The following is a 23,946-nucleotide window of genomic DNA, read 5'->3' as shown; positions in this document are numbered from 1 at the left end:
AGTATATACTACATAAATTATATTGTTCGATTGCATTTGAAAGAGGTTTTCCATGGTATATTTTTTGTGACTTATAATTTATATTTTCTTAGTTTAATTTATGATCAAACTTCGACCCATGATAAGAGGGAGCTTAATAAAACCGACATAGGGGGTACAATAAATGGAAAATTATGAACCAAGTTGATTAAAACTCATCACATGCATTAATCCATGATAATGGTTTCTCTTCACCACAATATGAGTGGCTAATATTGCCTACATATATTCCACCACCAAGCAAGGGTACTTCTCCATGCTTCACAAGTCTTCTCAATGTACTTCTCATATACACCAATCACAAGAGCAACAATATGCAAGGCACAAAACACAGAGTTAACTTAAGAATAGGAGACATCGGGCAAGCAATACCTAGACTCGAGAGAATATCTGGTGCTCACGAGGGGTGAGCAACGTGAACATTCTATGCTAAACATTCTTTGTAATAGTAATTAGTGGTCGTAACTCAAGATGCAAGAAGTGTAGAATTACCCGCTATAACTCACCGCGAAGCAACCCCATTAAGCATCCCTCAGCCGGCTGCATCGTCTCTAGCGGGCTCAAGTGGCTACTCGGCTTTATCTAGCTGGCATCATGCATAACCTACGTTACAGGAACATATTCGCCTCTCTGCCTGTAAGGGGAGTCCTCAGAACATCACAGTCGGCTGTATCTAACCCTTGACACTTTCTCGGCGATTCTTGATGCTGACGTCGACGACGGTGATGCGAATTTTACCCAACTCCTCACACCAGCTCGGTGTCCTGATGACGCAGTCAACGGCGGTGACACGAACGTGCACATGCCTTAGTAAGTAGATATCCATTTTCAAGTACCTCTACACATGCTTTAGCTTTACTTTGAAGTTTTGAATTGTCTCTTTAGCGTCACTTTTCAGCAAACAACCTAGCCCATTTTAGCCTCCTTGTGCACTACAGATACAAATACGTGTTACTTTGTATTTATCCAAAGAGGGGGAAAGCCAAGGATTGTTGTTCTTGTCTCGTTTTCATTTTGGTTTTGCTATACCATACCAAAAAACACATCGTTTGTTTCTCTTAGTGGAAATTCGGGGGTGTCCTTGCTGATGAAACTAAAGGATTGCTGAAAATAATTTTGATGTTGAAATAAGTCTGACATGTTTACCCCAGATAAGTTTTCTAACAAATTCTGGCAATAAGATGTTGAAAGTAGTCTGACATGTATACCCCAACTATATGGGGGGGTATGCCAAGATACGTGTTAATAATAGCTTCTAACGTGATGTCTACAATAACACAAAACTCTACTCTTGAGTTAACTCGGTAATATAGGGTTGGACAAATACAAGACTTGACTCCGGCAACCATTTGTCCCCAAGCAAACATAATAGTCATCAGTTTCCCGATGTATTCTAGTATCATTGAAACTATTTGCCTTCACAAGAGTTAAGGAGTCATACACGAAACCAGATGTGAGACTGATAAGGCTCTCCTGCAAAACTTCACGCCTTGTAAATTATTGGGACCGATGCAGAAGTATGGAGGAGACTTTGAAGGTGAAGACTAGGATAGGGAACCGGAGCCGGGGTGGGAGGAGATATCACTTAGGTCGGGGCTATCGCGTCCACGTGAAAGTAATGCGGTCATCCAGCTTACCAAATCAACCACCATGTCTAGATCATGATGCTCGTGAAATTGCTCCCACACAAGGTTTTGGTTACCGAATGAAATTTTGATAGTTCACCCGGTTACCGAGTATTTCGTTGCCCTCCGAGTAAACCCTCGTACCGAGCAAAAAATACCCTTTTCTTAATTGAAACGCCCAAGGTGTAATAAATTACATGAACCTGTCAGTTATTTCAAGCCTGGATGTATTGGCGCGTTGGTAGCGCTGCCTCGAGATCGCTGGTTCGAGTAACCACACTTTTACCCTTTGTACTTTTTCAAAATACGTAAGTATATTTTGTACATTTTGTATTTTTTCAGAATAGTAAGTACAAAATTTCAAAAAGAAAAGGAACATGAGTTGAACTTGGGAGCTCATGCACTCCCATAAAATTCCTTTCCATTGGGGCAGTAGCTCGTTTAAGACAAGTCTAACTTCATGCCCTTTCTATACTATGTTCAAAGACTTTGAATACAAATACTTCCTCCGTCCCAAAATAAGTGTCGTTGCTCTAGTACAAATTTTGTACTAATTTAATGTTAAATGTGCCACAGTAATTTTGGAACGGAGGGAGTATTATTTATAAATTTCGTTTGAAATATGCTCGGTATTTCCCGGTACGGTAAAACTGTTTAACCAAAACACTTCTCCCACCTAGTTAATTGGCGAAGCTACGCATCAGTCGATGGATCTTTTCAAAAGATCCGCCACGTCTATAATCGTTTGATCAGGGGCCATCCATCTGCACGGCCATTTCCTCACCATCGCAACAAAGGCTATGCCGCACAACAGTTTGCAACATACCTCGTGTTGTAGAAACATTCGCAACGAAAGTATTGTCGTGGAATTGTTTTTGCCATCTTTGACTTTTTTGAAATAGGAGCATCCTCCCGAAAGAATTTCTGCAGCATAGACGACGTTGTAGATTTTTTTTCTTCGTCTTCACCTTTTTTCAACATGGATGTTATGAAACACGGAAAAATTGTCAGAAATAATAAAGGCATGCATGCATGCATCCAGGGCTGAAGGTCGTGACCGATTGATTAGAGACTGTGCGTCGTCCGGATCAAGTTTGTATCTAACAACTGCGCATGAGGGGGAAGTCTAGCCTAGCCCGTCTGATTCCAATCGTTCCCGTAAGCGCTGCGCGTCCGTTGGCGGTCATTTTGCAGAAAAGTCCTCGCAGTTTCAGTTAATTAACCCGCAGTCCAACTTTAAGTCAGAAAGAACCGTGTTCTGTCGTTTTGCAGAAAAGTCCTCACAGTTTTAGATAATAAACCCGCGGTCCATATTTTAGTCAGAGTCGAACCGTTTTTTGCATTTTACAGAAAACTCCCTGATGTTTCAGGTAATCAACCCGTCATCCCTATTTAAGTCAGCCGAAACATTTTTTTGTTTTAACAAAAAAACCTGACTTTTCAGTTAATCAATCCATATTTTATCTAAAACAAAATTATCCATATCTTTTAAACCGTAACTCCGATTTTAACATGTTATATATGAAATTTGATTAAAAAAATGTGTAGAATCTAAATAGGATGTTATTTTTAGTTGTTGTATACTTCTTAAATATTTTTTTTGGTATAAACTTAATCTTTAGTGCACGGTCCTTTTTTTCTCTATTTCCGACGACGATACGAATTGCAATAAACATCGATTAAATTAAAACCAAACTGAGAGGAAAGGAAACATCGTTAACCACAAATGCACACCGTTGGAAAACCTCGTGGGGGAGAAACAACATATTTCTCATCTTATTCCGAGTGACTGTACATTCAAAACACTAAGGCCATCGTTGGCAACACAAATATGATGCCATGTGAAAATATATTGCGTTCAGAGCGTGTGTTATTTTTTCTTCCATTGCAACGCACGGGCTCTTTTGCTAGTTCCAGTAAAAAGAGAGTATATGTATATGAGAGGATTAGAATATACAATGAGGATGGGGAAAGAGATACAAAACCACGTCTATCTGTTGATGAGGCTCGTCGCTGCTTCTTGCATGCCACTTCGATTGAGGTTAGATCATTGCACATCCCTTGGTTGTTAGATCCCTCCACATCCTTGGCGGCTGCACCGGTGTTGGCGGGCATGCATCTCATCCTGGCAGGATTCGTTAGCATCTACACCAACAAATCACTAGCCAATATTGGCACGAATTTTGGGCATTCAACCAAACCTGCTAGAAATGTAGGTGGATTTTGCGAACCAACCCGTGGTTGGATGGTTTGGAGGACTGTGGTATCCCCTGTCCATCAGAGTTCAAGTCTGAGACTTGACGTTGATGCTTGCATTTTTCTGCATTTATTCTAGGTCTTCCGGCGATGTGCTTTCAGTGGAAGAAGACGTTCCCGTCGACAACGAAGGCATCAGTGGCGACTTCGACAATCTCAAGATGATGTGCCGGATTAGTCTCTCGAAGGTGCTCATAGGGGTAGGGTGTGCGTGTGTGCGTTCATAGGGATGAGTGTACGCTCGTATATGTGAGTGACTTTGATTGTACTCTGCTAAAAAAATGTAGGTGCATTTTGACATGTTATTACTATGTACTCCTTCGTCCAGTTTTATTGAGCCCCTCGTATTTTGAGTCTGATTTTGACCATCTATATGATTAACAAAATATAAAGTATATACTACATAAATTATATTGTTCGATTGCATTTGAAAGAGGTTTTCCATGGTATATTTTTTGTGACTTATAATTTATATTTTCTTAGTTTAATTTATGATCAAACTTCGACCCATGATAAGAGGGAGCTTAATAAAACGGACATAGGGGGTACAATAAATGGAAAATTATGAACCAAGTTGATTAAAACTCATCACATGCATTAATCCATGATAATGGTTTCTCTTCACCACAATATGAGTGGCTAATATTGCCTACATATATTCCACCACCAAGCAAGGGTACTTCTCCATGCTTCACAAGTCTTCTCAATGTACTTCTCCTATACACCAATCACAAGAGCAACAATATGCAAGGCACAAAACACAGAGTTAACTTAAGAATAGGAGACATCGGGCAAGCAATACCTAGACTCGAGAGAATATCTGGTGCTCACGAGGGGTGAGCAACGTGAACATTCTATGCTAAACATTCTTTGTAATAGTAATTAGTGGTCGTAACTCAAGATGCAAGAAGTGTAGAATTACCCGCTATAACTCACCGCGAAGCAACCCCATTAAGCATCCCTCAGCCGGCTGCATCGTCTCTAGCGGGCTCAAGTGGCTACTCGGCTTTCTCTAGCTGGCATCATGCATAACCTACGTTACAGGAACATATTCGCCTCTCTGCCTGTAAGGGGAGTCCTCAGAACATCACAGTCGGCTGTATCTAACCCTTGACACTTTCTCGGCGATTCTTGATGCTGACGTCGACGACGGTGATGCGAATTTGACCCAACTCCTCACACCAGCTCGGTGTCCTGATGACGCAGTCAACGGCGGTGACACGAACGTGCACATGCCTTAGTAAGTAGATATCCATTTTCAAGTACCTCTACACATGCTTTAGCTTTACTTTGAAGTTTTGAATTGTCTCTTTAGCGTCACTTTTCAGCAAACAACCTAGCCCATTTTAGCCTCCTTGTGCACTACAGATACAAATACGTGTTACTTTGTATTTATCCAAAGAGGGGGAAAGCCAAGGATTGTTGTTCTTGTCTCGTTTTCATTTTGGTTTTGCTATACCATACCAAAAAACACATCGTTTGTTTCTCTTAGTGGAAATTCGGGGGTGTCCTTGCTGATGAAACTAAAGGATTGCTGAAAATAATTTTGATGTTGAAATAAGTCTGACATGTTTACCCCAGATAAGTTTTCTAACAAATTCTGGCAATAAGATGTTGAAAGTAGTCTGACATGTATACCCCAACTATATGGGGGGTATGCCAAGATACGTGTTAATAATAGCTTCTAACGTGATGTCTACAATAACACAAAACTCTACTCTTGAGTTAACTCGGTAATATAGGGTTGGACAAATACAAGACTTGACTCCGGCAACCATTTGTCCCCAAGCAAACATAATAGTCATCAGTTTCCCGATGTATGCTAGTATCATTGAAACTATTTGCCTTCACAAGAGTTAAGAAGTCATACACGAAACCAGATGTGAGACTGATAAGGCTCTCCTGCAAAACTTCACGCCTTGTAAATTACTGGGACCGATGCAGAAGTATGGAGGAGACTTTGAAGGTGAAGACTAGGATAGGGAACCGGAGCCGGGGTGGGAGGAGATATCACTTAGGTCGGGGCTATCGCGTCCACGTGAAAGTAATGCGGTCATCCAGCTTACCAAATCAACCACCATGTCTAGATCATGCTGCTCGTGAAATTGCTCCCACACAAGGTTTTGGTTACCGAACGAAATTTTGATAGTTCACCCAGTTGCCGAGTATTTCGTTGCCCTCCGAGTAAACCCTCGTACCGAGCAAAAAATACCCTTTTCTTAATTGAAACGCCCAAGGTGTAATAAATTACATGAACCTATCAGTTATTTCAAGCCTGGATGTATTGGCGCGTTGGTAGCGCTGCCTCGAGATCGCTGGTTCGAGTAACCACACTTTTACCCTTTGTACTTTTTCAAAATACGTAAGTATATTTTGTACATTTTGTATTTTTTCAGAATAGTAAGTACAAAATTTCAAAAAGAAAAGGAACATGAGTTGAACTTGGGAGCTCATGCACTCCCATAAACTTCCTTTCCATTGGGGCAGTAGCTCGTTTAAGACAAGTCTAACTTCATGTCCTTTCTATACTATGTTCAAAGGCTTTGAATACAAATACTTCCTCCGTCCCAAAATAAGTGTCGTTGCTCTAGTACAAATTTTATACTAATTTAATGTTAAATGTGCGACAGTAATTTTGGGACGGAGGGAGTATTATTTATAAATTTCGTTTGAAATATGCTCGGTAGTTCCCGGTACGGTAAAAGTGTTTAACCAAAACACTTCTCCCACCTAGTTAATTGGCGAAGCTACGCATCAGCCGATGGATCTTTTCAAAAGATCCGCCACGTCTATAATCATTTGATCAGGGGCCATCCATCTGCACGGCCATTTCCTCACCATCGCAACAAAGGCTATGCCGCACAACAGTTTGCAACATACCTCGTGTTGTAGAAACATTCGCAACGAAAGTATTGTCGTGGAATTGTTTTTTCCATCTTTGACTTTTTTGAAATAGGAGCATCCTCGCGAAAGAATTTCTGCAGCATAGACGACGTTGTAGATTTTTTTTCTTCGTCTTCACCTTTTTTCAACATGGATGTTATGAAACACGGAAAAATTGTCAGAAATAATAAAGGCATGCATGCATGCATCGAGTGTCTGAAGGTCCTGACCGATTGATTAGAGACTGTGCGTCGTTCGGATCAAGTTTGTATCTAACGACTGCGCATGAGGGGGGAAGTCTAACCTAGCCCGTCTGAATCCAATCGTTCCCGTAAGCGCTGCGCGTCCGTTGGCGGTCATTTTGCTGAAAAGCCCTTGCAGTTTCAGTTAATTAACCCGCAGTCCAACTTTAAGTCAGAAAGAACCGTTTTCTGTCGTTTTGCAGAAAAGTCCTCACAGTTTTAGATAATAAACCCGCGGTCCATATTTTAGTCAGAGTCGAACCATTTTTTGCATTTTTCAGAAAAACTCCTTGATGTTTCAGGTAATCAACCCGTCGTCCCTATTTAAGTCAGCCGAAACGTTTTTTTGTTTTAACAAAAAAAACCTGACTTTTCAGTTAATCAATCCATATTTTATCTAAAACAAAATTATCCATATCTTTTAAACCGTAACTCCGATTTTAACATGTTATATATGAAATTTGATTAAAAAAATGTGTAGAATCTAAATAGGATGTTATTTTTAGCTGTTGTATACTTCTTAAATATTATTTTTGGTATAAACTTAATCTGTAGTGCACGGTCCTTTTTTCTCTATTTCCGACGACGATACGAATTGCAATAAACATCGATTAAATTAAAACCAAATTGAGAGGAAAGGAAACATCGTTAACCACAAATGCACACCTTTGGAAAACCTCGTGGGGGAGAAACAACATATTTCTCATCTTATTCCGAATGACTGTACATTCAAACACGTTTTCGTTGTGTGAACACTAAGGCCATCGTTGGCAACACAAATATGATGCCATGTGAAAATATATTGCGTTCAGAGCGTGTGTTATTTTTTCTTCCATTGCAACGCACGGGCTCTTTTGCTAGTTCCAGTAAAAAGAGAGTATATGTATATGAGAGGATTAGAATATACAATGAGGATGGGGAAAGAGATACAAAACCACGTCTATCTGTTGATGAGGCTCGTCGCTGCTTCTTGCATGCCACTTCGATTGAGGTTAGATCATTGCACATCCCTTGGTTGTTAGATCCCTCCACATCCTTGGCGGCTGCACCGGTGTTGGCGGGCATGCATCTCATCCTGGCAGGATTCGTTAGCATCTACACCAACAAATCACTAGCCAATATTGGCACGAATTTTGGGCATTCAACCCAACCTGCTAGAAAGTAGGTGGATTTTGTGAACCAACCCGTGGTTGAATGGTTTGGAGGACTCTGGTATCCCCTGTCCAACAGAGTTCAAGTCTCAGACTTGACGTTGGTGCTTGCATTTTTCTGGATTTATTCTAGGTCTTCCGGCGATGTGCTTTCAGTGGAAGAAGACGTTCCCGTCGACAACGAAGGCGTGAGTGGCGACTTCGACAATCTCAAGATGATGTGCCGGATTAGTCTCTCGAAGGTGCTCATAGGGGTAGGGTGTGCGTGTGTGCGTTCATAGGGATGAGTGTACGCTCGTATATGTGAGTGACTTTGATTGTACTCTGCTAAAAAAATGTAGGTGCATTTTGACATGTTATTACTATGTACTCCTTCGTCCAGTTTTATTGAGCCCCTCGTATTTTGAGTCTGATTTTGACCATCTATATGATTAACAAAATATAAAGTATATACTACATAGATTATATTGTTCGATTGCATTTGAAAGAGGTTTTCCATGGTATATTTTTTGTGACTTCTAATTTATATTTTCTTAGTTTAATTTATGATCAAACTTCGACCCATGATAAGAGGGAGCTTAATAAAACGGACATAGGGAGTACAATAAATGGAAAATTATGAACCAAGTTGACTAAAACTCATCACATGCATTAATCCATGATAATGGTTTCTCTTCACCACAATATGAGTGGCTAATATTGCCTACATATATTCCACCACCAAGCAAGGGTACTTCTCCATGCTTCACAAGTCTTCTCAATGTACTTCTCCTATACACCAATCACAAGAGCAACAATATGCAAGGCACAAAACACAGAGTTAACTTAAGAATAGGAGACATCGGGCAAGCAATACCTAGACTCGAGAGAATATCTGGTGCTCACGAGGGGTGAGCAACGTGAACATTCTATGCTAAACATTTTTTGTAATAGTAATTAGTGGTCGTAACTCAAGATGCAAGAAGTGTAGAATTACCCGCTATAACTCCCCGCGAAGCAACCCCATTAAGCGTCCCTCAGCCGGCTGCATCGTCTCTAGCGGGCTCAAGTGGCTACTCGGCTTTCTCTAGCTGGCATCATGCATAACCTACGTTACAGGAACATATTCGCCTCTCTGCCTGTAAGGGGAGTCCTCAGAACATCACAGTCGGCTGTATCTAACCCTTGACACTTTCTCGGCGATTCTTGATGCTGACGTCGACGACGGTGATGCGAATTTGACCCAACTCCTCACACCAGCTCGGTGTCCTGATGACGCAGTCAACGGCGGTGACACGAACGTGCACATGCCTTAGTAAGTAGATATCCATTTTCAAGTACCTCTACACATGCTTTAGCTTTACTTTGAAGTTTTGAATTGTCTCTTTAGCGTCACTTTTCAGCAAACAACCTAGCCCATTTTAGCCTCCTTGTGCACTACAGATACAAATACGTGTTACTTTGTATTTATCCAAAGAGGGGGAAAGCCAAGGATTGTTGTTCTTGTCTCGTTTTCGTTTTGCTTTTGCTATACCATACCAAAAAACACATCGTTTGTTTCTCTTAGTGGAAATTCGGGGGTGTCCTTGCTTATGAAACTAAAGGATTGCTGAAAATAATTTTGATGTTGAAATAAGTCTGACATGTTTTCCCCAGATAAGTTTTCTAACAAATTCTGTCAATAAGATGTTGAAAGTAGTCTGACATGTATACCCCAACTATATGGCGGTATGGCAAGATAGGTGTTAATAATAGCTTCTAACGTGATGTCTACAATAACACAAAACTCTACTCTTGAGTTAACTCGGTAATATAGGGTTGGACAAATACAAGACTTGACTCCGGCAACCATCTGTCCCCAAGCAAACATAATAGTCATCAGTTTCCCGATGTATGCTTGTATCATTGAAACTATTTGCCTTCACAAGAGTTAAGGAGTCATACACGAAACCAGATGTGAGACTGATAAGGCTCTCCTGCAAAACTTCACGCCTTGTAAATTACTGGGACCGATGCAGAAGTATGGAGGAGACTTTGAAGGTGAAGACTAGGATAGGGAACCGGAGCCGGGGTGGGAGGAGATATCACTTAGGTCGGGGCTATCGCGTCCACGTGAAAGTAATGCGGTCATCTAGCTTACCAAATCAACCACCATGTCCAGATCATGCTGCTCGTGAAATTGCTCCCACACAAGGTTTTGGTTACCCAACGAAATTTTGATAGTTCACCCGGTTACCGAGTATTTCGTTGCCTCCCGTGTAAACCCTCGTACGGAGCAAAAAAATACCTTTTTCTTAATCAAAAAGAAAAGGAACATGAGTTGAACTTGGGAGCTCATGCACTCCCATAAAATTCCTTTCCATTGGGGCAGTAGCTTGTTTAAGACAAGTCTAACTTCATGCCCTTTCTATACTATGTTCAAAGACTTTGAATACAAATACTTCCTCCGTCCCAAAATAAGTGCCGTTGCTCTAGTACAAATTCTATACTAATTTAATGTTAAATGTGCGACACTTATTTTGAGACGGAGGGAGTATTATTTATAAATTTCGTTTGAAATATGCTTGGTATTTTCCGGTACAGTAAAACTGTTTAACCAAAACACTTGTCCCACCAAGTTAATTGGCGAAGCTACGCATGGATCTTTTGAAAAGATCCGCCACGTGTATAATCGTTTGATCCATCCATCTGCACGGCCATTTCCTCGCCATCGCAACAAAGGCTATGCCGCACAACAGTTTGCAACATACCTCGTGTTGTAGAAACATTCGCAACGAAAGCATTGTCGTGGAATTGTTTTTTCCGTCTTTGACTTTTTTTGCAAATACGAGCGTCCTCGCGAAAGAATTTCTGCAGCATAGACGACGTTGTAGATTTTTTTTCCTCGTCTTCACCTTTTTTGCAACATGGATGTTGTCACGAAAGGACTTGTGCAACGTAGACGACGATGTTGCGGAAAAATTGTGAGAGATAATAGAGGCACGCATGCATGCATGCATCCAGGGCTGAAGGTCCTGACCAATTGATTAGAGCTTGTGATCAAGTTGCGTATCTAACGGCTGCGCATGAGGGCCCGTCTGATTCTAATCGTTTTCGTAAAAAAAGAAGAGTTAAATACACTGTGAGTGCCTAAACTTATTCTGTGTGGTCAGTTTAGTGCCTAAACTTGCAAAATACACAAAAATGATGCCACAACTTGTCCCGTGGTTCAAATACAGTGCCTTCAGACGTATTCCGCGGTATGCACCGCCCGCGTGGCACGCCAGCGTGTCAACGACCCATATGTCAGTGGCTTGGGGCGACGAAGGGGCTGGGTGAGGCGCACAGCCTGGTATTTAAGCAGAAAACCCCCTGGGCTTTAATTAATTCTCTCAAAAAATTGCTGGTTCATTTGCATCCAGAATATAACTGTGAATCAGTACAATTGGATCAATGATTATGTAGGCAGAATAAAAAGACGATTATAAAAAATGATTGCATCTACAAAAGAGGATTTTGGATCAAACCTGTTGAAAACTTCACTCATGTTGTTTAGAAGGATGTCACATTTGCAGAAAGGGGAAAAAATGCTTTGATCCATGTTTTAGGTGCCAACTTCTCCACCCACTGGTATGCAGCAAGGCTGTGTTCCTTCATCTGCTCCATGTTCTTACTGTAAGCAATTTCATGTGTAGATCTTGCTATTGCCCATAGATCATTCTTGAGTTGTTCTCCCTTGTGTATTTTATGAAAATTCTGGTAGATGTGCCTAACACAGTGTCTGTGTTCAGCATAAGGGAAAACTTTTTGCACTGCTGCTATTAAACCCTAAGAAGAAATGTCATTTGGTGAGTAAGTATTGTAAGGAGATGATTACCATGCAATAAATTAAAGAGGTAGAGTGCTAACCTTTTGCTTGTCACTCATTATTATATATGGTGAAGAGTTGCTTATATTCAAGTCATCCTTCAAAGTGGCTAAGAACCACTCCCAACTATATGTTGACTCAACTTCACATAGCCCAAATGCTATGGGGAAAATACAATCATTGGGATCAACACCAACTGCTGTAAGTAAGTTCCCTTTGTATCTAGTTTTTATGTGGCACCCATCGAGAAAGATTATTGGTCTGCAAGCCTTAAGGTACCCTCTCTTACATGCATCATATGACCAGTACAGGGTTGAGAAGTGGTCTTTTGTTTCTTTAGTTTTTTCATAAAAAACCCCCTTAGTGCACAGGAAGAACTTGCTTCCTGGGTTAGTCCTCCTAAGCTCTTGGCCATAGTCCCACAACATATTGTATTGGTCATCATCTTCACCTCTAATTTGTTTAACTGCTGCCCTTCTTGCTCTTCCCAGCTTACTTCTCTTTGCAACCATGTTGAATTCCTGCTCCACTTTATCTGAAAACTTTCTCAAAGGCATCTTCTCATTGTCTCTGAATTCTTCTCTGAATTGTGCAGTCAGGAATGGTGCAGTCAAAGCTTTCAGATCCCAAGCCTTGGTGCATGTGTGATTGTCAAGGTATTTCTTTATCTGAATGCTAGTACTCCTGTTATCTTTGCCTGCCTTCAAGTGCCAAGTACATCCAGGCTTGCATACTGCCTCAAATTTGGTGGCCGTATTCCTTATCTTCTTAACCTTTACTCTATTTCTTACACTGTATGCAACCACAGCAAGCCTTAGCTCTTTCATATCACCAAAAAGCATGCCAACTCTAAAAGTTGGTTCTTTAAGGTCAGTGGACGGATTGAATGTGCTGAATTTGTATCTAAGATTGTCTCCTTCTTCTTTTGATAGGTTCAGATGACTGTCATCTAGGGCATCTTCAGGAAGTTCTCCTTCAAAGTCAGGCACAATCTCCTTCTGTCTATGGTCATCAACATCTTTGTCTACATTGCTCTCAAACAGATCATCATCACCTTGTGCTACTTCGTAATCACTCTCATAGAAATCCTCATCAGTTTCAACTTCTGCATCTACATGTTCTTCACTACTGTCGCCTGCATCTTCAGCACCACTGTCATCACTGTCACAATTGCCATCTTCTTCCTCAAATTCTCGATCTGGAACCCAAGAGCTACAGCCCTCACCAAATGACATGAATCTCTTTGCTTTCTTGTAGTTACATCTCATCTCTGTTGCAATTTCTGGTTTCTCAAAGTTGTCCACATTTTCTTTTCCCTTTGCTGACTTAACTGGAGTAATAACCCTTGGCAGCTCAGGCATCCCCTCTACCAACACATCATCAGCATTTAGTGACTCCAAGGTGTCACCATGGTCTACAAGCAAGACCAAGTTCTTGTGATCCACTGTTGCAGCAATCATAAGGATAATGTCTGCATCACATGCAATCAACTCAAGGCCGTCATACAAAGACTTTCCAGGTTTGCTCCAATACACATCTATCTTGGACATTGCTCTGTCATAGCCCAATTGGAGAAGAAAATCATCAATCCATAGAACTGACCAAGTATCACTGTCGCAGCTATCAAACCAATCCACTTCATGATCCATGTAGGTCATGTTGCTATCACTTTCACAAAAAAAACCTTTGTGATGTATCTCAACTGAAAACAGTCCATCAAATTGCCCTGCATTACGAAATAGCACATACTTTCAGTTAAATGCATTGCACACATTCAGACAAAATCAGTTAAATGTACTACAAATATTCAGACATATTCAGTTAACATAGTGCGCATATTCAGTTAAAATCTACTACAAACTTTCAGTTAAATGCACTGCACACATTCAGACAAATTCAGTTAAATGTACTGCACACATTCAGTTAACAGAGTCTGCACAAATTCAGGTAAATGTACTGCACAAATTCAGTTAACAGAGTCGACACATTCAGAGTCCGCGCACATTCAGAAAACTCCATTCAAATTTACTACATGAATCACACTACAGCTCCAGTACTAATCTGAATGAGTACTCAATCTGAATCAATCTAACTAGAGGAATCATAGCACTTCTACAGCGTGTTTCCATGGCCACATAACCAAGACAATCCCTTTCAGAGAAAAAGTATGCTGACAGATAACCCCCAAATAAACCCTAGCCATATTTTCGGGAAGAAAGGGCCCAATGCCGTCCACAGCAATCCGCATCTTGTAAATAAAACGGATAAGATGAAGATCAACCACGAGAAATCGAAGCCCCTTACAGTGGTTAACCCTACCCCATGATTACGTCGTACAGGCGCACAAAATCGAGAAGGAGGAACAGAGTGACGATGCTACTAACCATAGGAAGGAACCGCCTCGCCTGGGCGTCGACGACGCGGGCCATCCATCGCCTCCATCGCCGGCCGCCGTGCCGTGCCGCACCACCTCCGCCACCGCCTTGGACTGATCGAGACCGAGGGAGAGGAAAGGAAAGGATACAAAACGGTGGGAAAAACTGAAAAAGGTCCTTGTTCCTGCCATTTACAGGGGGTTTTCTGCTTAAAAACAGGTTGTGCGCCTCACCCAGGCCCTCCGTCGCCCCGAGCCACTGACATGTGGACCGGTGACATGCTGGCGTGCCACCCGGGCGGTGCATACCGCGGAATACGTCTGCAGGCACTGTATTTGAACCACGGGACAAGTTGCGGCACCACTTCTGTGTATTTTGCAAGTTTAGGCACTAATCTGACCGCATAGGACAAGTTTAGGCACTCACATTGTATTTAACTCAAAAAAGAAAAGAAAAAGAAGAAGGGCAACAACCTGAAGAAGCACGGTGGAGCCCTCGTTGAATCCGAGCCGTCGATCGGAAATCCCGCGCGTCCATCCAGTCCCGACGTCGGTTCGTCCAAGCCTTCGGAAGCACTCCTGACAAAACCCGACCTCCCCCTCATCACACAAAACGAAAAACCTAACCTCCTCCCCCTCCCCCTCCCCGGCCGCCTTCACATCGTCTCCGGTGATCTGCAGGTACCTTCGCCTCCCACCCCCCGCTGCCACCGTAGCTCCGCCCGACGACGGCGGTGGCTGCCGCGATGTTCTCCGGCGATTTTTTTTTTCTCTCGGGATCTTCCCCGTTCGGAAGCCGGCGTTCGGCGCGTGTCGACGTGCAGTCAATCCGCGGGCCAACCAGTCCGGCGTCTGACGCTGTTTTGCCGCCGGTGTTGTTGCAGGTGTGGATCGCCCCCGGGAGAGCCCTCGCGCGCGACGGCAATGTCGACCTTCGCCAAGCCCGAGAACGCCCTCAAGAGAGCGGAGGGTGAGTCGCCGTCATCCGTCTGAATCCCCCCCTCCCTCTCAATTTTACCCGCGTTGGTTTCCGATGGTTGCTGCGGCCGCGTTGTGCCTTTGCGATGCCTACCTGAACTTGGGGCGAAGATAGGTTGTGATCCAGATTTTCTAGTTCAGTGTCACACGGCGATGGAATTTATGACGTATCCGTTAATTAGCGGCATAGCTTGACCCGTTTGAGTTAACTTGGAACCGCTGGGTTGGTTCATATCGCATAGGCTAGATTCTGTTACAAGTACTGATGCCTGGGTACCATTTGGGTCTTCAGGCCTTTCGCATAGGCTGGTTGGCCTTTTTTGTCCTCATGCTAGTTAGAATGAATCGTAGTTAGGATGGTTTCAGAGACATTCAGTGGATGATAAGTTACTCTTGTTGCCATGCCATGTACGTTTTGTTCCCTTTTCAACCGAGACAACACAAAAACTTTCCAAAAGCATACGATTTGTTTAATTGGTCCGCGTTTGACATTGCGGTGGATTATCATATTCTGCCTCCTCCACCCAGCTCTTGCCTATTATGGTGTTTGATTAGCCAATTATCACTAGTTTCAGGCCTAGTTTTTTGCCAGCAGATTATGAAATATAGCACAATGTAGCACAGTTCCAGTAACGGCAAACTTGAGCCTTGAGCTTCGCTTTATCTAAACTGACTATAGGATGTGTCAGGGGAATTACGCCATATGGTTGTTAACTTCTCGTACTAAATTATATCCATCAGTGGTTCTCCACATGTCATTCTCTTTATATGCAAAAATGTTGGGCGGTGTTTTCATATTTCACTAAAATATGTTCACACTGCTTACGACCTCTGGTTTACTGCAGAGTTGATACATGTTGGACAAAAGCAGGCAGCGCTGCAGGCGCTGCACGATCTCATTACATCAAGAAGATACAAGTCATGGCAAAAGCCTCTTGAGAAGATCATGATGAAGTATGTAGAGCTGTGTGTAGATCTAAGGCAAGGCAGATTTGCCAAAGATGGTCTTATTCAGTACAGAATTGTCTGCCAGCAAGTCAACGTGTCATCTTTGGAGGAGGTCATAAAACACTTTATGCAGCTGTCCAATGAGAAAGCCGAGGAAGCAAGGAATCAGGCACAAGCACTGGAAGATGCTCTGGATGTCGTAGATCTTGAAGCGGACAAGCGTCCAGAGGACTTGATGCTCAGTTATGTTAGAGGGGAGAAAGGGAAGGACCGATCGGACAGGGAGTTTGTCACTCCATGGTTTAAGTTTCTGTGGGAGACATACAGGACGGTGCTCGAGATACTGAGAAATAATTCAAAGCTTGAAGCGCTATATGCTGTAAGCTATTTTACTTCTTTGCCATTATCCTAGTGGTCACTTCATTATTAACATAATACTCCCTCCGTCCAAAATAAGTGTCATAACTTTGTACTAACTTTAGTACAAAATTGTACTAGAGTTGAGACACTTATTTTGGGACGGAGGGAGTAGTTGTATTTATTTGGTTTTGTCATTTATGGTTCACTGAAACATCAAGATGATCCTCTGTTTCTAAACTCTGTGCACCAAATGATCCGGCACTGTTCAGGTTTCTCACTACCAAACAGCCAATTTCATCTTTTCCTTTCTCTACCCATTCTGCCTGTCATTATATTTCAGAATCTTCTCCCTGGTAGTTTATGCTGCAGTATAGCTTCATGCATCTTTTCCAAATAATATTGTTGGTTTAACCACTATATTTTGACAGCATGTATAGTTCTGTCCTTTTGCATGTACTGTTTGTGAAATGAACTATTTAATTCCTTTGCACATACTTAACCAATTCATTATGTAGGTACCCTATTCTTTCCTTTGAAAATAAATCTGTAGTACCGACTTGGTTCCATGAACATAGTATTCTTTACTGAATTCTTTTTTACTTGCTAATGTTTCTGGTTCTTTTGTGTTCTCCCTAATTTTTCAGAAGCAACTATTTGGTTCCTGTAACTACTGTTATTTACCTTCTGTATCTTATTATTATGTACTAAATGCTTTTCACCAGCTAATTTGTCTGTTATTTTGAACTTTTTAATATGCAGATGACTGCGCACAAGGCTTTTCAATTTTGCAAGCAGTATAAAAGAGCCACTGAGTTCCGTAGGTTGTGTGAGATCATTAGAAACCATCTTGCAAACTTGAACAAGTATCGTGACCAGCGAGATCGTCCTGATCTGACTGCCCCCGAAACCTGTCAGCTCTATCTTGATACTAGGGTTGAACAACTGAAAATTGCTACAGAACTTTCCCTATGGCAGGTCTGTTTCAGAACTCGTCTTACCTTAATGCTAAAAAAATAAATTCACCAACCAAGGTCTTGTTCTTGCAGGAAGCCTTCCGATCAGTGGAGGATATCCATGGCTTGATGAGTATGGTTAAGAGGACTCCAAAACCATCTGTCCTGGTCGTATATTATGCCAAACTAACTGAAATATTCTGGATTTCTGGGAGTCACTTGTATCATGCATATGCATGGCTGAAGCTTTTCAACTTGCAGAAGAGTTTCAATAAAAAATTAACTCAGAAGGATCTGCAACTACTAGCATCTTCTGTTTTGCTCGCTGCACTTTCTGTTACACCATATGACCATAAATATGGTGCATCTCATCTTGAGCTTGAAAATGAAAAAGACCGTAGCTTGCGTATGGCCAACCTTTTCAATTTCTCCTTCGACTCCAAGCGTGAGAATAGAGAAATGGTTTGCTTTCCATCTGTTCTCCAAGTCAAGATAATTTTCCATAATCTAATTGTTTGTATTCTGATAAATCTCCTGTTTACTTTTCAGGTTTCTAGAGCATCTCTTCTTTCTGAGTTGGTAAGCCATGGATCCTTTTCTGGCTGCTGTTATTTTTTTATTATATGCTGCTAAACTGTTTAATGTCTCTGTTATCACATGGATTCAGTCTTCCAAAATTATATCATTTTCATTGAGCATGTCTTGTCTTTGTCATATATTGGCATCTTGAACACAATCTGCTATTGTGTGGTTGGTTGTCCATGTTACGAAGCATTAATATATGAGAATACTTTATTTGTAGGCGCTTAGGTGTTAGTGATTGCTTTTTGCTGCCTTGCAGCCAGAATAATGCATGACCACATTTTTGAGCATTGATGCCTCATCAAGCAGCGATGCTAAGATATACACACATACCTGTCCTACATGGCAAGAGAACGTCTTTTTTTCTTTAATTTTTCCTGATCACCTCCTGCACCTGCAATGCTTTAATACCTGTTCAATCGCTTTAGATAGCTTTATAGCTCTGAAATTTATATTAGATCTGCAACTCCGCAGAACAGGACATCTGTTGATGCATCCCTGATGTGCTAGTGTGATGATTGAATTTACTTGCATTGCTTATGTTTCATTTTTTTTTAAATATGACAGCACTTCTTTCTTTGTGTCGTCACATAGTCGTGTTATGTTTATATATGGCTGTGTTATATTTTGGCCAACTAGCTGGCATTCTACAACATGCAATCTGTCTCGCAGACATCCTCTCTCTCTTTTCCCTCTCTGACTATGATATGAAAATAGGCTGCCAAAGGTGTGATTTCATGTGCTTCCCAAGAAGTGAAAGATCTATACAACCTTATGGAGCATGAATTCCTTCCTCTGGATCTAGCATCAAAAGTACAGCCTCTGCTTTCCAAGATTTCTACGATCGGAGGAAAGCTTTCAGCTGCATCTTCAGTTCCTGAAATTCAGTTATCACAGTACCAATCTTCATTGGAGAAGCTTACAACACTGAGGGTGCTGCAGCAGGTCCTATGCTATGTCCCACTTGCCATATGATATGTGTTCATGTCACTTTTTTTTGTTGCTAATATGTATTCACTTTATCAAACTTCACATCACTATTTGTGAAACATGTTTCTCAACTCTCTTTTTAACCATTTTCAGGCATCTCGCATTTTCCAGTCCATGAAGATTGACATGCTCTCTAGAATGATCCCATTCTTTGACTTCAATGCTGTGGAAAAGATGGCTGTTGATGCGGTCAAGCATAATTTTGTTGCTATGAAAGTTAACCATTTGTCTGGAGCTGTTTATTTTGGCAAAATGGTGCGTGGCTTATTCTGTCTACCTTCTTAGACTTCTCAAAATGTACTCATTGAAGGCTTCATTTCTTTCGTTGCTGTTTATTTGCTATAAGGATCTGATGCATTGCCTGCCTTGCGGTTTTATGTTATTTGTCTTGCCTACTTATATTCCTTGGCGAGAGAGGCTTGTCCCTTGGGTTTTCATTTTTTTCCTAGTAACTTACTGTTTATAGTGAATGGTTTCATTTTTATCTATTATATTATAGATGAGAAATAGGTGCAGCATGACATGAGTGGGCTTTGAGGAAGTAATGATGTGTTAGGCTAGTCTGTTCACAGAAACAATTTAACGATTGATTGATTGTTTCTTTTACTTACTTTAGCATCCACATGAGGTGATTGATTGAGTGTATTGTTTCATGCAATTTCATCACAAGTATTTGGAATTTAACCTGCTTGTCATCACTTGTTTTCCATTTCCATCTCATCTAAACAGATAAATAGATCATTACCCAACATATATCTTCCCATCTAGTTGTTGTTATTTGACTTATTTCTCTTTGCAGGACATAGAATCTGATGCACTTGGTAGTCACCTCTGCGTCTTCACTGATTCTCTAAACAAAGCAAGGAGTCTCATCCATCCACCTGTGCATAAACCATCCAAACTCACTGAAAACTTCAGTCTCGCTGGAGTGGTGGAGAAAGAACATAAAAGGCTTCTTGCGAGGAAATCAATTATTGAAAAACGTAAAGAAGACCTTGAGCGTCAAATAATGGAAAAGGTTTCCTATTTGCTTACTCTTAACTCTTGGTTGTTTTATTGAGTCTTTGTTTATGGTTTATCCATTTCTATTTCCAGGAAAAAGTTGAGGAGTCAAAGAGATTGAGTATCCAGAAGAAATCTGCAGACGAAGAAAGGGAGAGGCTTTTGAAGGACCAGAGACTCAGGGAGCAGCAGAGGATCAGTCGAGAAATAAAGGAAAAAGAGCGCCTGGAAGCAGAAAAAATAATAAATGATTTGAAAAAAGTAATTAAGAATGGGGGCAAAATTCACATTGAGGGGGTAAGATGCTATTTTGGATTTCCAGTAATTACCACTCCATGCTAACTGGCCATGTTTTAATAGTTTCTGTACTTCGTTGGAGTGTAACTTAATTCTCCTTATTGCTAAAATCTGGATGCCTTCTATTAGAATTTTGATAACAGTCGTATTTCTGTATGGTCAGCCGCTATTTGACATTTGACTATTTGTCTCTGTACCCCTAAGGAAGGATTATTTGTGGTAGTCAGCTGTAGATGACTGACAGGTGGTGTATGTAAAGTGAAGGATTATTTGTTTCTGCACATTGCTGCTTAAATGTTCTGTGAACATAGCTAAATTATTATCACTTACAGTTTGGAATCACTACAGACACATGTATGGACATTTATTGTTTTAGTGTATGGTGTTCTAATACATTGAGTGCTCACATGGCAGGATATGACAAAACAATTCGCCATGGAGGTGGTACGGAGTCAACGGGTGAAGGAGTTTGAAGAGATGGAAAAAAAACTGCAGAAGCTTGCAAAGAAAATGGATCACTTGGAGAGGGCAAAACGGCAGGAGGAAGCACCACTGATTGAGGAGGCCTTCCGAAAGCGCCTTGAGGAAGAAAAGATCCTTCATGAGCATGAGCAGCTGGTTTGTCTTTGCTGTTATTTTGTTGTTTACAAGATGTAGATTCTAATTGTTGTTCGCGTGCTCACATTCATTATGTATTTCTACTTGGCAGAGAGAGATTGAGCTCAGCAAGCAACACCACACGGGTGACTTGGAGGAGAAAAATAGGCTTTCTCGATTGTTGGAGCATAAGGTATGCATCCTTCTTGCAACTGCATTCAGCAGTGCAGATTCCGTCCTTGTGGTAATCAGAGCATGCAGTTGTATGTCTTGTCATGTTTTTATTCGTAATCAGCTTTCCAAGCTTATAAGTAATATTGTGGATTTACCCAGATGGAATGTTGAGTATAGTTGCTGCAGTGATTATACTTTCTACCCTACTTGAACGGTTTTTATTTTGTTTGGAAGATATCATCTGTTGGCCTGTCTGCTGATGAGGTTAAACGTGTTCAGAATTGATATTTGCAGATGAGTTTAACGTTTTGGTTGCTTCATAGATAGATTCAAATTTATCATGTATTTCAGCGTATAATATTAATAGATTTTCCATTATGGGTATTGTCAACCGATAAGCTTTTTTCAGTATTTATCTGTTTTCTTGTCAGAAGACTACCTTCCTTCCATCCTGTTAATCTTTTCAAAACTTTGGTTTGCTGTCTTTATCTTACTTTTTTCATTTTCCCTTTTGCTGTTTCAGAATGCTTTCCAGGAAAGAATTGTCCAACGCCGTGAAGCTGAGTATAGTAGCCTCAGGAAAGAGAGGGAAGAAAGGATTAATCAGTTGATATCTTCAAGAAAGCGTGAAAGGGAGATTGTAAGGAAATTGATGCATTACCTGAACATGGAGGAACAACGGATCCAAAGAGTGCGTGAGGAAGAGGAGGCTAGAAAACATGAAGGTAAGTGGTTCTAGCTCTAGTTATTTGTTCTACTTTTGTGAACTGCTAGTTAACAAAGCTTATATTATGTCAGACCCAAAGGCTACATACGACTTTAGATTACTTAATTTTATTCTATATTCTGATTCTACGCAAGTGTCTAAGCGACTTTGAATTGTCATGCTTGGACAATGGATAGCTGAAAATATTGCTAGCTATTGCCTTGTTGCTATTCCATAATGTTTCGGTCAAAGCAAAGAAACACATTGTAGCTGATCAAGTATTGTTGTCGCGTCATTGATTTGCAGAGGAAGAAAGGAAGAAGACAGAGGCAGCGGAGCTTAAAGCCTATCTGGATGCAGTTGCAGCCAAGCAGAGAGAGAAGGAAAGGGAGGTGGAAGAGAAGAAGGAAAAAGAGAGAGCGGAGGCTCTCCAAAGAGCAGCGGAGCCACCTGATGCACGACCTGCTGCTGCCATCGCACCAGTCGCACCTGGTCCTAGTAAGTATGTTCCGCGGCACAAACGTGTCGGCGAGAGTAGCAACCAGAGGCTGGCTGTCGTGCATGAACCAGACCGTTGGGGTCCGCGCCAAGAGGCTCCACTTGCACGGGATGTGCGCCCCCTCCGCCAGGAGGCACGCCAAGAGGCTCCACTTGCACGGGATGTGCGGCCCCTTCGCCAGGAGGCACGCCAAGAGGCAGTCCCGGCTGTTCTGCCTGAAGCAGACCGCTGGAGCCGCAATGCTGTGCGTCCCCTCCGCCAAGAAGCTCCTCCCGCACGCCAAGAAGCGCCCCCTGCCCGCCAGCCGGATGGTGCTCCTCCAGCTGGTGGTACTACTGACCGCTGGCGTCCTGGTGGTGGATCTAGGCCCTCTGCAAATTCTTCATCGGCTTCTTCGTCCACAGGCTGGAGGAAGAACTGAAGCTGCCCGCCCTGAAATGCATGCCTGTGCCCTGCCAGCAGGTTAAGATTTTTGCAGTTACTTGAATTTGTCTGTCTCGCATCAAATTTTGTTCCTAAGCGTGGACTCTTCTTCTAGGCTCCCTTCCATTGCACACCTTTGCACCGTTTCAAAGTCGGTGTTAATTTTGATCTTTTGAGACATCATACTCCATCCATAACGTGTTGCTGTTTGTTACTTTTAACGAGAATTCAGCTTAGACCTGTTTTCAATATACTGCGATTGGTGATGATGGAATTGGTTATGTTTTACATGGAAACATGATTATAAATTGTATTACCTCTGTCCCGAATACGGATGTATCTGACTGGAGATGATGCACACAAAATCATTACAATATTAACAAACATATGTGTGGTTAGGAGGCAGGGAGAGAATAAATATGGGAGTGGTGTCGTGAGCTGAGCATTGCTTAGTTAGGTTCCCTTTTGATAATAAATATGAGAATGGGCTAGTTCTTTTGGCTGGCTTAAAAGAATAAGCTGTCCCTTCTTAGCTTGAAAAATAAGCCGCCTTCTAAATTAGTTGAGGCTTTTAACTTAGTTATTTCAAAACTAGTTTAGAAGTTCTAATGAATAAAAGATGCGGCTGGCTTATGGGAGAAGGTATGTAGGGAGTGGCTTATTTTTTTTAAGCTGCCAAAAGAATTGGCCTACATGTAGTTCACTTTGAAAATGTACAAAGTTTCAACGTTCATTTTAAAAAAAGAAGGGAATTCAACGTCCATTTGCCTTTCCTGCTAATTGATAATTGTAGAATTCAAGTTTGAATGATGGACTGACAAATTAACTAAAGCCTAATAGAGATTCACATTCCTAGAATTGTAACACATTGCATGTATCCATACAAGTGAGCATGTAATTTGTGACATGGACCTTGAAATTCTAATGAACAAATGCTGCTTCATCAGATCTCCAAATGCTGCTTGATGTGTGTCCTTCACCCCTGCTTTTCAATGCTTAACTTGGATGAAATTTATTTTCTCTCCAATTTACTGGAAGAAA

The 23,946-nt window shown here is 41.5% G+C and overlaps 1 protein-coding gene across 1 annotated transcript; it reads left to right on the top strand.

Annotated features, from left to right (window-relative positions):
- The first annotated feature begins 15,005 nt into the window (after positions 1-15,005).
- LOC123412352 (eukaryotic translation initiation factor 3 subunit A-like) lies at positions 15,006-23,174 on the top strand. Its single transcript, XM_045105304.1, has 14 exons — positions 15,006-15,077; positions 15,281-15,366; positions 16,220-16,701; positions 17,442-17,657; positions 17,729-18,097; positions 18,185-18,214; positions 18,935-19,162; positions 19,301-19,462; positions 20,007-20,225; positions 20,303-20,506; positions 20,921-21,124; positions 21,216-21,296; positions 21,801-22,002; positions 22,290-23,174. Exons 2-14 carry the CDS (start codon positions 15,321-15,323, stop codon positions 22,901-22,903), a joined length of 3,057 nt encoding a protein of 1,018 aa, XP_044961239.1. The 5' UTR covers positions 15,006-15,077; positions 15,281-15,320; the 3' UTR covers positions 22,904-23,174.
- The last annotated feature ends 772 nt before the right edge of the window (positions 23,175-23,946 follow it).

Source organism: Hordeum vulgare, chromosome 7H, assembly GCF_904849725.1.
Source record: "Hordeum vulgare subsp. vulgare chromosome 7H, MorexV3_pseudomolecules_assembly, whole genome shotgun sequence".
In the NCBI taxonomy this organism is placed as follows: Eukaryota; Viridiplantae; Streptophyta; class Magnoliopsida; order Poales; family Poaceae; genus Hordeum; species Hordeum vulgare.
The sequence above is the reverse complement of the archived record's forward strand: the minus strand, read 5'-3'. Positions and strand labels throughout refer to the sequence as shown.

Bases quoted from the DNA above. Each gene is read 5' to 3' on its own strand.
- LOC123412352 (XM_045105304.1), top strand. From the start codon at position 15,321: ATGTCGACCTTCGCCAAGCCCGAGAACGCCCTCAAGAGAGCGGAGG. The intron at 20,507-20,920 runs GTAAGATGCTAT...CTCACATGGCAG, and splicing joins GCAAAATTCACATTGAGGGG to GATATGACAAAACAATTCGC. The intron at 21,297-21,800 runs GTATGCATCCTT...TTGCTGTTTCAG, and splicing joins CTCGATTGTTGGAGCATAAG to AATGCTTTCCAGGAAAGAAT.